Source organism: Metarhizium brunneum, chromosome 5 (assembly GCF_013426205.1).
Source record: "Metarhizium brunneum chromosome 5, complete sequence".
Lineage (NCBI taxonomy): Eukaryota > Fungi > Ascomycota > Sordariomycetes > Hypocreales > Clavicipitaceae > Metarhizium > Metarhizium brunneum.
Genome location: NC_089426.1, coordinates 1,126,588 through 1,138,861, shown reverse-complemented (window position 1 = coordinate 1,138,861; position 12,274 = coordinate 1,126,588). Strand labels below are relative to the sequence as shown.

The 12,274-nt window shown below is 49.3% G+C and overlaps 5 protein-coding genes across 5 annotated transcripts; 3 read left to right on the top strand and 2 right to left on the bottom strand.

Annotated features, from left to right (window-relative positions):
• Positions 1–620: 620 nt before the first annotated feature.
• Positions 621–1,462, bottom strand: lamB (Lactam utilization protein lamB; the record flags this gene model as incomplete). Its single annotated transcript, XM_014688177.1, has 2 exons — positions 621–1,328; positions 1,391–1,462. 2 exons carry the CDS (start codon positions 1,460–1,462, stop codon positions 621–623), a joined length of 780 nt encoding a protein of 259 aa, XP_014543663.1.
• Positions 1,463–1,870: 408 nt separating this feature from the next.
• Positions 1,871–2,732, bottom strand: G6M90_00g084470 (uncharacterized protein; the record flags this gene model as incomplete). The annotated part of the gene is made up of 3 exons (XM_014688176.1): positions 1,871–1,948; positions 2,018–2,643; positions 2,705–2,732. The coding sequence occupies 3 exons, from the start codon at positions 2,730–2,732 to the stop codon at positions 1,871–1,873; spliced, it is 732 nt and encodes a 243-aa protein (XP_014543662.1).
• Positions 2,733–6,592: 3,860 nt separating this feature from the next.
• Positions 6,593–7,564, top strand: G6M90_00g084460 (uncharacterized protein; the record flags this gene model as incomplete). Its single annotated transcript, XM_014688175.1, has 1 exon — positions 6,593–7,564. The coding sequence occupies one exon, from the start codon at positions 6,593–6,595 to the stop codon at positions 7,562–7,564; it is 972 nt and encodes a 323-aa protein (XP_014543661.1).
• A 1,883-nt stretch (positions 7,565–9,447) lies between these two features.
• G6M90_00g084450 (uncharacterized protein) lies at positions 9,448–10,059 on the top strand (the record flags this gene model as incomplete). The annotated part of the gene is made up of 1 exon (XM_014688174.1): positions 9,448–10,059. One exon carries the CDS (start codon positions 9,448–9,450, stop codon positions 10,057–10,059), a length of 612 nt encoding a protein of 203 aa, XP_014543660.1.
• A 474-nt stretch (positions 10,060–10,533) lies between these two features.
• G6M90_00g084440 (uncharacterized protein) lies at positions 10,534–11,984 on the top strand (the record flags this gene model as incomplete). The annotated part of the gene is made up of 2 exons (XM_014688173.1): positions 10,534–11,458; positions 11,521–11,984. The coding sequence occupies 2 exons, from the start codon at positions 10,534–10,536 to the stop codon at positions 11,982–11,984; spliced, it is 1,389 nt and encodes a 462-aa protein (XP_014543659.1).
• Between the last annotated feature and the right edge of the window lie 290 nt (positions 11,985–12,274).

The following is a 12,274-nucleotide window of genomic DNA, read 5'->3' as shown; positions in this document are numbered from 1 at the left end:
CATATGTGGATTGCGCTTGGTTGTAATGGAGTGGAATACTTTTCAAACTTGATACTTTTCTTTTCGTTTTCTCTTCGCTGCCGAGTATTAATTAAGAGAGGGATTTATTACTATTATGTACTAGTTGATTTATATAAAAGAAACCCGAAGGATATCTATTATGTTGGTATCAAGGCAGGGCCCCAACAACTTTATCAACGATCCATGTTGTAGTAACTACAGTAATTACAACTGGACATCGATATCCTGCTATTAGAAAGTATATATCAGCCTAACAGCTAAAAAGTTGAGATATCAATCAATTACCTTTTAAATATGAGAAGTAATATCCTGAGAGGGGAGCTTGGTTTGGTTTCCGGCAAGTATGCCCGGAACCGTACTGATCGCATCGCCAATCCACTCGGTCGAAACGTAAATGCGATCGCTGGGCCTTGCCTAATCTGATTCTTACACTAGTATCTCGCTAGGATAATCAATCAAGAAATTCCGATGCTGTGTATCAAGTTGAGTGAAAAAAAGGCCAGATAATCATATAAGCCATTTAAGAACACTATATTCTACCCATGCCAAGATAAGCCAACCGCAATTCACAACGCATTACAGCATAAACCATAACAACGTTAATTTTCTCTTTTCGAAAACTTTTCCTGGTTGACTTGATCCACCGCCCTACGCACCAACTTGACGTTTTGCAAAACCGTTGGCGCATCCGAGTGAAGACAAATGCTAAAAGGCTTGCCGTAAAACCCAAACGCAAACGGCGTCCCGTTAATGTCCCGTCCGCTATCCATCGTGGTGGCAGCAACAACACGCTCGTGACACAATTCCGGCGTGACAGGATTCGACTGCGACACGGGGACGAGCTTTCCCTCGGGCGAATAGTCAATGTCGACGTACAATTCGCCCTGGAAGGGGATCCCCATCTCGGCGCACATGGCCTCTTGTTCTGGGTTTTGGCACGCGTAGACGGGGACGTTGAACGGGGCGCAGGCTTCCAGGACGGCCTTCATGATGCCCCGGTCTCGCTGCATGTAAAAGAACAGCTCGCCGTGTGGCTTGATGTGGGACAGCGGGACGCCCTCGGCATCCAGCATGGCCTTGAGGGCGCCGACCTGGTAGAGAACCATGGCGTACATGTCGCCGGGGTCGGTTTCGATCTTTCTGCGGCCGAAGCCGAAGAGGTCCTGCAGCCCGGGGTGCGCGCCTACTCTGACATTGTGCTGCTTGCAGAGGCGGACCGTCTTGAGCATGATGGAGGGGTCGCCGGCGTGGAACCCGCACGCAATGTTTGCGGCGTCGAGAAAGGGTATGAGCTCCTCGTCCGGGCCCTGGGTGTTTGTGTTGGTGAGAGACTCGAGAGATGACGTGGGGGTGCGACTGCGGCGCTTACCATCTTCCATCGGCCGAATCCTTCCCCTATGTCGGCGTTGATTTCGTATTTTTGAGCCAACTTGGACGCCATTGTGGGTGGAGAGGATAATATGAATCCGGTTCTGGGATGGGACACGGTGGTGTGAGCTTGACTCGATTTTTATACCGGGTGCTCCTGTGATGATGACCTTTGATACTGAATGCTAGGAGCTAGTCTTTGACATGGGTCCTCGATGGCAACAGGTGTTTGGTACGGCAGGTCGAGTTGGCGACTTGGTGGGTACAAAGTTGGGGCAGAAAAGGGACATCTGGACTCGACATGAGGGGGACGGGAAGTTGGAGACAGCCGGGGATCCCCATGCAAAGCTACGTCACTGGTCGTAGGAAATTACCACATTGGGAAACACATTCGGGGTAGAAAGATTTCGCCCGCAGAGATTGGGAAGACTCGTCAATGTCTTCCGTGTCATCGACCATAATACCGTCTGTATGCCAGCACTCACTCTCCAGCAAAAGGGCTAAATAATTTCCCTTGCAGGTCGTGAAGCATATTCTCCCTGCCTTCGTGGTCCAGCAACTAGACCAGCACCACTCGTTAGCACATCAATGATGTCACATCAATTACACAGGGCCACGATGCACTCACATTGTACACCTCATACACACTCTTCCCCCTTGCATCCCTTGTTTTCCCAGCTGTGCTCCCAATCACCATACCGGCAGGAATCCCGGGCGGAGCCGTGATGATAAATGCCAGCGTACCACCCATCACACCCCCAATCAAGCTCCAAAACGCCGTTTTCGGCATATTCGTTCCATCTTCTGCCATATCATTCTCCCGCATCTCCCCCTCAAATACATCTTTGAACTGGGCGTCTTCCCTAAGCTGCTGATCGTCGTCACCATTGGCCTCCCCAGTGCCCCCGGGCTGCTGTGAGATCTCCTCAACTTCTTCAAATGGATCCGCTTCTTGGGTTGGCGGAGCAGAGGGCCTGCGCTGGGCGTCGTAGTGCGTGCGGCGGGTGGCATCGGAGAGGGTAGAGTATGCGTCGTTTATGAGATGGTATCTGCGGATGCGCGTGTCGCGCTCGTGCTCCGAGGAGTCGAGCGGAATTCCGTCGGGGTGGCTTGCCAATGCAGCGCTGGGAGGGGGTTTGTTAGTGGACATGCTTTTCGGCCGTGGTTTAGGATTTGACGGGGGAGAGGCTTGCCGCATGTAGGCGTGGCGTATTTCTTGCATCGGAGCCTCCTCGGGGACTTCTAGCACCGCATCTTGGATGCGTCGTTCAACATGAGATGGATCATGTGGGAAATATGGTGGTATATAACATACAGTAGTCTGGTAGTGGCGCAGTCGACATGGCTGCCGCGAGAGTATATGTACTCTCTTTAGAGATATTCGCTGACGAAGAAGGGAGAAAGATGTAGATTGCGTCTGACGGGAAGCAACATGTAATAGTAACAAGTATAGTGCGCAGCTATCGATGTGCCTTTCCTGAAACTTTCACGAAAGCATCGAACATGTTGGCCAGCAATGGCGTGCGGGGTGGAATACTTATAACAGAGCACATGAGTTTACGGCAGAGAAGATATACGAAAGAGCCATGCCGAATGGGGGTATGTTGTGAAGCCAAAGTGAAGGTGTTCAACGGCAACTAGGTTCATGCTGGTGGCTGAGTATGTACCAGTTGACTGGTGAGGTTGATGACTGGTGCGCTTGGAAGAGCCTTGCCGAGATACATGTAGACTGGTCTGGTGGGACTTAACGGTGCATGTGGCGCGAAACGACAAAATGTGGCCTTTTGAGGTCGACGATGTGGACGAGTCGCCGAGTTCTAGGCCTTGTAAGAACATTGAATGTCCTGCGTCAACAAATTGGGCGCGGAAAGTCCACCAGACAGAACTAGACGGGAGCTCCTAGTCTATTCAACCTCAGACACATAGTTGATGCTATGGGACCATGAAACCAAAAAAAAAAAAAAGAAACAGGCCAAATCGTGGCAACATCGAAATGGGAAACTACGGCCCAGTTCTCAACTGAATTTTGAACGTTTGGGAAAAGTAAAACATTGATTTCCCTTCCTTTTTCTGCAAAGGAACTTGGAAACCTCAAAACCGGGGGCGTCGCCGACACTCCCAAATCTGCTGGCAATGACCTTGAATCCTGAAGCAACAGACCCCCGAGACAAAATCTTTGCTTTTCTTGGGGTGTTGGGGAGCCATGAGCATAGGACATTGAAGATTAAACCTCGCTATGATCTGAACATGCGGCAGATATGAGTTAGTGTTGCCAAAGCCTTCCTCGCGTCAACTGCGAAATTGGACGTTCTTACCGACCGGCCAGCCCGTCCACGATATCTGTCCCAGTCAGAACCTTGAAACGAGAATCTATTACTACCCTCTTGGGTCCCTGACTGGACGCAAGATACAGCCAGCTTCCTGTCCAATTCCATTAGTGCCACGCAGTTCTCCTCGTACAATGCACTTCAGAAATTCGTGTCTGACCAACAAAGTATCGTCACAAAATAACAATGGTGACACACGGTATACAGGCTTCAATGCTGACCTGGGGGGTGGCTGCCAATCGTCTTTCAAGTTCACTGACAACGATGAGATCCTTCATATTCGTGGAGTAATGGACGACAAGATCGTCTCCGTCGGTGATCCGCTTGATCTGGCACTTGCATCGTTGGCGCATTATTCACCCGGGATCATAGTCATGAGCATTACTGCAAGGTGCATTCGTCACATTTGGCAATTATAAGGGGATGGAAACGGCTCTGTTTGGAGCTGAGCGCTTCTATGTACTGCCCGACAGGAGGGGCTCAATACCTGACGCGTTTTGGAGGACGGCATTCCTAGACCGAAACATTGCCCTCAAAGTTAGCTAAAAGGGATGAAATTTTCAAGCAAGGTGTATATCACGGATTGACCACACCAAGCAAAAGGGAATTCCACAAGGGCCTGTTATAGTTGTCCTTTATACTTCTTGGTTGTAGATGTCCTGTATTTTCCCGTTGACAGCGTATATGAAGGATGTTTTATCTGTGGTTCAACAAATGAATTGAATCTGTCACCAGAGTCGGCTCCGTTTCTGTATATGATTCCCGTGAGAGGCAGATTCCTGGCACCTTCTAGGGTGCGATGGAGGGGTTGTCTTCCAACGTAGATTTTTGCAAAGAAGCTGCTACTCTTGATCATATGTTGACTTAGTAGTAGTGGCGTAATGAACAGATAGCTGGGAGATAGACATGGACTTGCTATGCTGACTGGCCTGACTGGCCTCCTTGAGCGCCGTTGTTGCGAGGAGAATCTGTGGCCCGTGATGCATTCACACCAGACATTCCCCCAATATTGCAGCACTGCATGCTATACGCAAAAGTCTAGCACCTGGTACTAGCCCCAGGTAGTTGTGCCTGTGCAACGGTGTTCAAATGCCGCATCGTCATTTTCAACGGGCCGAGTGCAGGGGTCGCCAGTTGAGCTTTTTCTTTCTCACGCATGACTCTTGGACATTTTGCTGGCCCCGGACGGCGCATTTGTTGGTCTACTACCGACATGCGTCGGAAAAGACTGAGAACAAATGACAAATTGTATCTGTGTAGGTCATCAGCACGGACGATGTAAATGTAGCTGTTGAAAATATTGACTGCCATGTACATGCGCAGTTTGTGGATCAGATGGCACCCAAACTCACTCCTCCAAAGAGTTTTCAGGATTCCTTGGACGTGATGGAGTCGGTCCAAGGATTTACGCCCCTGTCATGGCCGTGCTTGATATTGTTGCAGGCTTGTTGTCAACTTGTCCCGTGCAGAGTCAAGTCAAGTGGCCGTAACACAACCGCACCGTACGGGGGATAATAATGGTGCATGCATGCATATGACATAATATTGCAGTAATGTCAAGTGGCGGGTCCAGCACTTGAGGTCTTTTGTGTGGATTCTGAACATGACTTGAGCGAGATCCTGGCGCGTAGAATGAAACGTTTGCTGCGTGTGGTAGTAATCTGATGCAACATAATTCGCTGGATATCATCATGGTCCAACAGCTCCCTTCTGGTACCTCAGCTTGAATTTGATGAAGCTGCGATAATATGCAGGCTACACAAATGGACTGACAATTACCCAGAGTCCTCTTGGACGTCAACTAGTTTAAAAAAAAGCTATCGGCACCTACTGGTACCGCTTCTTCCCGTCATATTACATCGCAACCGAAGGATTTCAAGAGCTGTACTATATTCACTGTGAACATGGCAACTGAAAGCTTCAGGTCAATGTGATGAATCATATCAAGGGCGATAGATGCTTTCCCCCCACTGGTCAAGACCTTTGCTGGCAAGGGAGGCTGCATGGCGCATAGCAAGTTGTGCAACATGGCTTGTGCCGATAGCAAATGATCAACCCGCTTTAAGAAGCTCCAAAAGTATACAACTTACCTACTGCTATGCCAAGCGTAACACTGATGTGAGGTCAGACATGACAAATCTGGGAATCGGAATAACCTCCCCACACGCCTTTGACACCCACCAATCTTGTGCGGAACACCAATCTCATTACCAGTTGGGCCTGTTGGGTATCGACGACGCAGAGGGCTGCAAGTTAGGGAATATGACGCAGTTTGTATTACAATTCATCCGAGGACGTAACCTGCAGGTGCCATGCATGTTCCATTTCCGGCCATGCATGACTACTACTGCTGTTGCTCGGACTCGATGCTATCAAGACAATTCTTGTCTGTGTTCCCGATCCTCATGGATTCTCATTGGCTTGATACAATGGCAATTCTGTTAGTCTGAATGAATCCCAGTAGTCGTCCCAGTGCTCACAGTTTGTAATACTGGTCACTGCCTGCAGCATATAAACTTCCTGATATGCCCCCTTTGAGTTCAAATTATCGCCCTCTATCAAGCTCGTAAGCATATTTCTACCAACGGGAGACACAGTTTTAAAACCAATTATTCTATATTCCGATAACCATCACTCCCTTGAGTTGGCGCAGTACTCTACGTGCTCAAAGCCAAGATGAGAATCGCAAGCATAGCCCTTACTTTCGGTGCCATCCACCTGGCCTGTATCCAAGGCAGTCCCATAGCGCAGACCGGGGATCAACCAGGTCCTGAGGCTGAGGCTGAGGCTGCTCTATCCAAGGTCATCACAGGCTTGTTCGCCACCGGCTCCTCCCTGGCCGCAGTTTCCATCCACGACGTCAACGGCGCTGAATCATGGAGGTGGACTCCCGACGACGCCCAGAGGCAGAATATCCCCGGAGACCTCCTCGCTGCATCAAGAGAAACTATGCCGTCCCAGAAGCCAAGTGGGCCAATGGCGGCAAGAGCGTCCTCACAGTCTTTAACGGCGCTGCTCTCATCATCAACCACCTTCCTGGAAGCCCTCATGATAAGAAAATCACGTTTGGCACCTGCATCAACCGGGGCACGTTGGGCAACACTCATAGCCTCGAGCTCGTGCCCGATAACAAAATAGCCATAGCCACTGCCTCGGGTATTTACACGGAAAACATCCAAATCTTTGACATCGGCCGCGGCTTGCAGGCCAATGCAAACCCGGTCGAGAAACTCGACTCTACACCCGCCGTCCACGGCCTCGTCTGGGACAAACAAGCCAATCTCCTGTGGGCGGTAGGAAACAACCGCCCACCGGCTGGCAAGACGCCGTCCAGCAGCGCTCTAAACGCCTACGCATACAATGGAGGCAAGTTTACCCAAAAGCCTGTTCATGAGTACAAGGTCGGCAATCCTATACTCCTCACGACGGAATGGGCCAACTCGCAGTATAGCGGCTGGTGGGACGGAGGGCACGACTTGATCGGCGTGCCTAATAAGCGCCAACTCCTTCTCTCTACTGATACAGACCTGCACGTCTTTGATATCCCGTCGCAAAAGTTTCAGAGCGGCGAGGCCGTGGCGAAGGAGTTCCTGCCGGGCTTCCAGCCAGTCGATAGACGTGTCGGGTCAGACGGCAAGTGGCTTCCTCGGTCCGATGTCAAGTGCCTCAGCCTGGATGGTCAGGGTAATGCGCTTTATATCCAGGCGGGCTGGAGGGATGTCACCTCGCATCAAATTAATTTCCTGAAGCACGGGAAGCTCCAGTCGCCTCGGCGGTATTCTGCAGCGGTGTATAAGTCACGCTGGTTCCAGGGCACTCAGGGCTGGCCCACGGCAGGGAGCCACTAGTGGTGTAAGGCAAAAAGGATCTTTGTCCTATTTTGCGAACAAGGCAGAGGACAAGAGGTCTCAGAGATTGAGGGAACGACGTGACGTTGCTGGGAATCATGCAACGACGAACATTCCCCACGGTACACGGGCATACGGCAGTCACATGAAATCGTCTGATCAATAGCATATAGCATTTTTGTATCTCAGCTATATGAGTATGCTGGTCAATTTCGATCATTGCTTATTTCATTAGCAAGGAGGACCTGTCTTCTGGCCATTGAAATTTCAGCATCCATATAACTCCATAATAGTATTAAAATCCTTGTCTTGCAACAGTTCCACGACAGGTAAATAATTTATAAGCAAATATGTAAATCCCTTCAACCAGACTGAGACTATAAGCTTTAGCCTGGAGTCTATAATCCCAGGCCGCGCCAGTTTGTTAATTTCCTGTAATTCTGTTGGCACCGCTTTGATTCGATACACGAAAGTTTCAGGGCAGCTCAACAGACCGATGTCCGACAACCAACTCCGCGTCTACACTGCTAAACACCAACAACATCAATTTAAATAGCATGCAAAGCATGATGCCATTGTTGTTTCAACAGAAGTTTACCCTTTGGGTACTTGGGGTTCGTTCTTGTTTCTCCTGTTGCCGCCCGTGCGATCATTTCTCGCCACAATCCCAGGGAATACCCTAACATAGTGCTGCAACATTCAAAGCACTGCTATGAAAAGTTGTTTGTCCTAGTCAAACTTCGATTAACAGGTCTGTTCGGCGTGGCATACATCGCACAGGCAACGCTTAGAGTACAAGTCTGCTAGGCGTGCTGTCGAATATAAGGCTGGAACATCTAACTGGATGAAGAGGGATACGACAAAACCATTCTGACTTCCGGGAAATTCTTTTTATTGGGCCTAAATCTTATTTATAATCATTATGTGTTTCTACGTCATCCCACAGAAAATGTTTCAAGGCTGCCGATGCACACGACCATGGTGTCCCGTTTTATGACTTATGCTTGGGGTTCAAGCGAGGTACGAAGAATCAGTGTGTGCCTCTCATAACAGACACATCCAAATGCAACATTGTTTGCGAAAAGTGCCCCGCGTGTTATCGACCAGTAAGTTTAGAAGCAGAGCCGGGCAACCGTCTGCGCCAATGTGTTTATATTTGAAAAGTGGCTTACGATTGAAAAATGCACTGTGACCAACGACCCAAAGTCTGAACATGCGAGGATGTCAACGGGTACTTCGTCCAAAGGTACAGGTCATCAGATGAGTCATCCGACAGGGCCTCATCGTCTAGAAGTTTGGAACTAAGTTATAAGGCTGAAGTTGGAGGCTGGCTAGCAAAACCTACTAGCTACAAACTTTCTGTCTAATTCAATAGCGGCTGTTTGAGTCCGTCTGATTTTGAGAGGGCCTCAATTCCTTTGATAGATAAATTCAATTAAGGGCCAAGCTCTACTGGTTTCTAGGTTGATAAACTATCAACCTTTCGAAATAGGCTAGCAGAGACTGAATGTGAGGAAACCTGCTCTAAAACTTACTAATTGCAGGTAAGCTCCAAGCTTAATGACCTATTCTTGACAAATTTAACTCTATTAGAAAGTGTCTAAAAAAGTTTATTAGCTGTTTTTTCAACTTAACATATTACTTATTTAAACTTGCTAGCGCAAAGACCCTCGTCTCTGAGATTATGTCCGCATATATATACCATGCCTTGTCCTTTACACATTAGGTTGTTTGTATCTGTGTGCACGTCTCAACTTTACACTTTGTCCAATTTCCCTCTTTTTTCTCACTCTTCTGACTACTATCGTCATTACATCAAGAACACCACACCGTCGCCTTGTCCAATATCCGACCTGCATATTATCAGCATACATATATTTAATATGGAGACTGCCCCTTCGAGTCCAATTTTTTCTCCGCTCGATGCGGCCGACTTAGAACTCAGGGGCCTGCTTGGACCCGTGGAAGAAACAGGACAACGAAAATGTCACAAGCGTCGTCTTCATTCTTGGGGTGATATATTTTACCAGGAAATCCCCCTCGACATAGTCATGGGCTCTCCAGAAGCCGCTGCTGCCAAGGCATTTGTCACCATACCAAGCGCCCTTATATCGCGTGCAACATTGTGTTACCTGGGCTTCTCTGAGCTCAAGGTCGACGAGATGTGGAACGAATGGTCTAACTGGCCTGGCCGCGAGATTGATACCAACACTGGTGATCTTCAATGCACCTTTCTTGCCTTCATTCTTGGCCATGTGAAGAAGGAAAACGCTTACACAGACGACGATTCGGAGTGGCGCCGGTGCCTTGACGAATGCGGTGTAAGCCCTTCAGAACAAGAAAAGCTTATGGATCCAGACTTTAAGGAAATACGTCTAAGTAGATCATGTGTTTATTGGGTTACTGATACTATTGAGATGCGATATGCTGGCCTTCAGGACTTTCAACGAGCCTCTCGCCAGCGAGAGTTGCAGCTTGAACGCGAGCGATTCTAAATACGCTCAGATTGCTGGGTTAAAAAGGTGCACATGTGATGCCTAGAGGTCGACGGTTCACCAGTATAGTTGCTTTTTCTGGGACTCAAATTAGGGCTTGATTGAGGGTTATCGCAGGGGTCTTCAGGGGCTCCAACGGGGTATAAGAGGGGTCGGTCTGGTCAATTTCCCGGGTTTTCAGGACTTTTAACCCAGTTTTGCAGTCATAATTAATATCATACATGTTCTCAGTTATGTCCCGAGGTACTACTGCCAATGATGCGTGCTCTGGCTGGTCAGATTCCAAGACGAATGAACCAACATGCGTACAGAGTACCTGCCGCTTATGTAATTCACAAGTCCCCCATTCACCTCGCGTCCTCCCCCCTTGCACATTCTACCACATTGCCTGCTACCTGCAACATGCATGACGCGCGGAGTTGACTTCATGCAGTCGTTCCAACCACTTTCGTTTCATAAAGCGAAACCAGAAAGATGAAAAGAATCTTGTCGCGAGCCAGAAATTTCCTGAAGAACCCTAGACTACCAAAAGTGCGCGCAATCAAATCTACAGCCGCGAATAACAGAAGCCCGCAAAATGAGTCGACTGACGCCAACGAGCGAGCACAACCCGACAGACTTCAATCTCAGTCGCCTGCTGCAATCTCAACTCTAGAAAGCTTACCGTCTGAGGTTCACCGCTTGTTGTTGTCCATGCTTGGCATCGATGAAACGCGCGCTCTTGTGTCGTCGAGCCCCATCATTCACGCAAGGTATCTCGTTAACCGCAGATATTTACTCTGCAGATCGCTGGATAATACGTTAGGATGCGTCTCTGTAGATGCCTTGGCCGTATTCCGGTCGAGCTCTGCCGACTTTGCTAAATCACGCACGCGTGAGAACGTCGCTGGCTTTCTGAAGCTCTACCAGGATCAAGGAGGTGCCACCGAGCAACCATTACTCCCACGAGACGTTGGCGAAGATGAAGCAGTCGGTATGGTCATGTTTCATAACGCCATTGTTCAGCCTCTTGCTCGGTATTACTTGACGTGGTCATTGGGCAATCTCGCACGTGAACAAAGAGCTTTGCAAAGCCATGAGCCGCCGAGTGGCACAGAGGAGACGCGACTGATGCGGGCCATGTATCGATTTCAATTGTCCTGCAACCTGTTTGGCAGAGGCAAACATGCTCCAACGCTGAGCCCGCCACTGGGGTTTGAGTCTGCTGACATCTTGCGGCTCTTTCTCTGTTTATTTGAACCCTGGGAGGTTGAGGAGATTGCTTGCATCAACACCTTTGCAACAGAAAAATATGACCGAATTTTCAGCGATATCCGCTGGGACGTACATGAGGAGAATCCCAAGTTTGACGGCCAGCGACCGCCAACCCCAGACGGCGCTTTTGACTTTGACAACAGCTGTAAGTACTCTGCCGCCTATACTTATAGGTAGGAATACTACTAACGGTGCGTGTGGGAACAGGGACCAGATTATCCCTCTTGAGAGGAACAATCTCCCGCGGTCTCGAGTTGCTGTATTCAGTTATTTTTAAAGTCCAGGATCACGAGCATCTAGTGTCGATGATGCAAGAGGAAATTCCATTTCCGTCGGGCAACGTGCTCGACGATGCGTTCAGCGAGGGCGCGCAGTTCCATAGGCGCCGCAATCATCCGTCGAAACGGGATCTCAAGCAAACCCGGCGCGAGCCATTACCGTTCACGGGCGAGGCCAATGCCGGTGATCTACTACCACCATTAGGATGGACGATTATATGGCACGGAACCTACAGTAACTTGTATGGATACTATGTCCAAGACTCCATACGTCGCTGGGGCTACGTTATTTGGGATGCAGTGAGGCTGGAGCGAACCAACGCAACAGAAGTGTTGGCACAACAATGGAGAGATGATTGGGGCGATAGCGATCCGAGGAATAATCTTCTGTAGGCATGCAATTATGTGCTGACCGGACAAGTTCGTTTGTGCGGGCAAGGTTTCCATCTGAAGCAACAATACTGCGCAAAGTCACAATCATTGGTGCACTAGCCCCCCGCTCGAAGTTTACAATTTGCCTTGACAAACTGCTCATCGGGTCGCCTAACCTCTCGATAACTTGCACAGCCTCGACAAGGCTGCATTGGTGCTGGCGGACCGGCGGACCCAACACCGACCCAGGCACGCGTTCAACCAAGGGCGGCAAGTGCTTGGAATCGCACATAGCACATGAATTTGCAAGA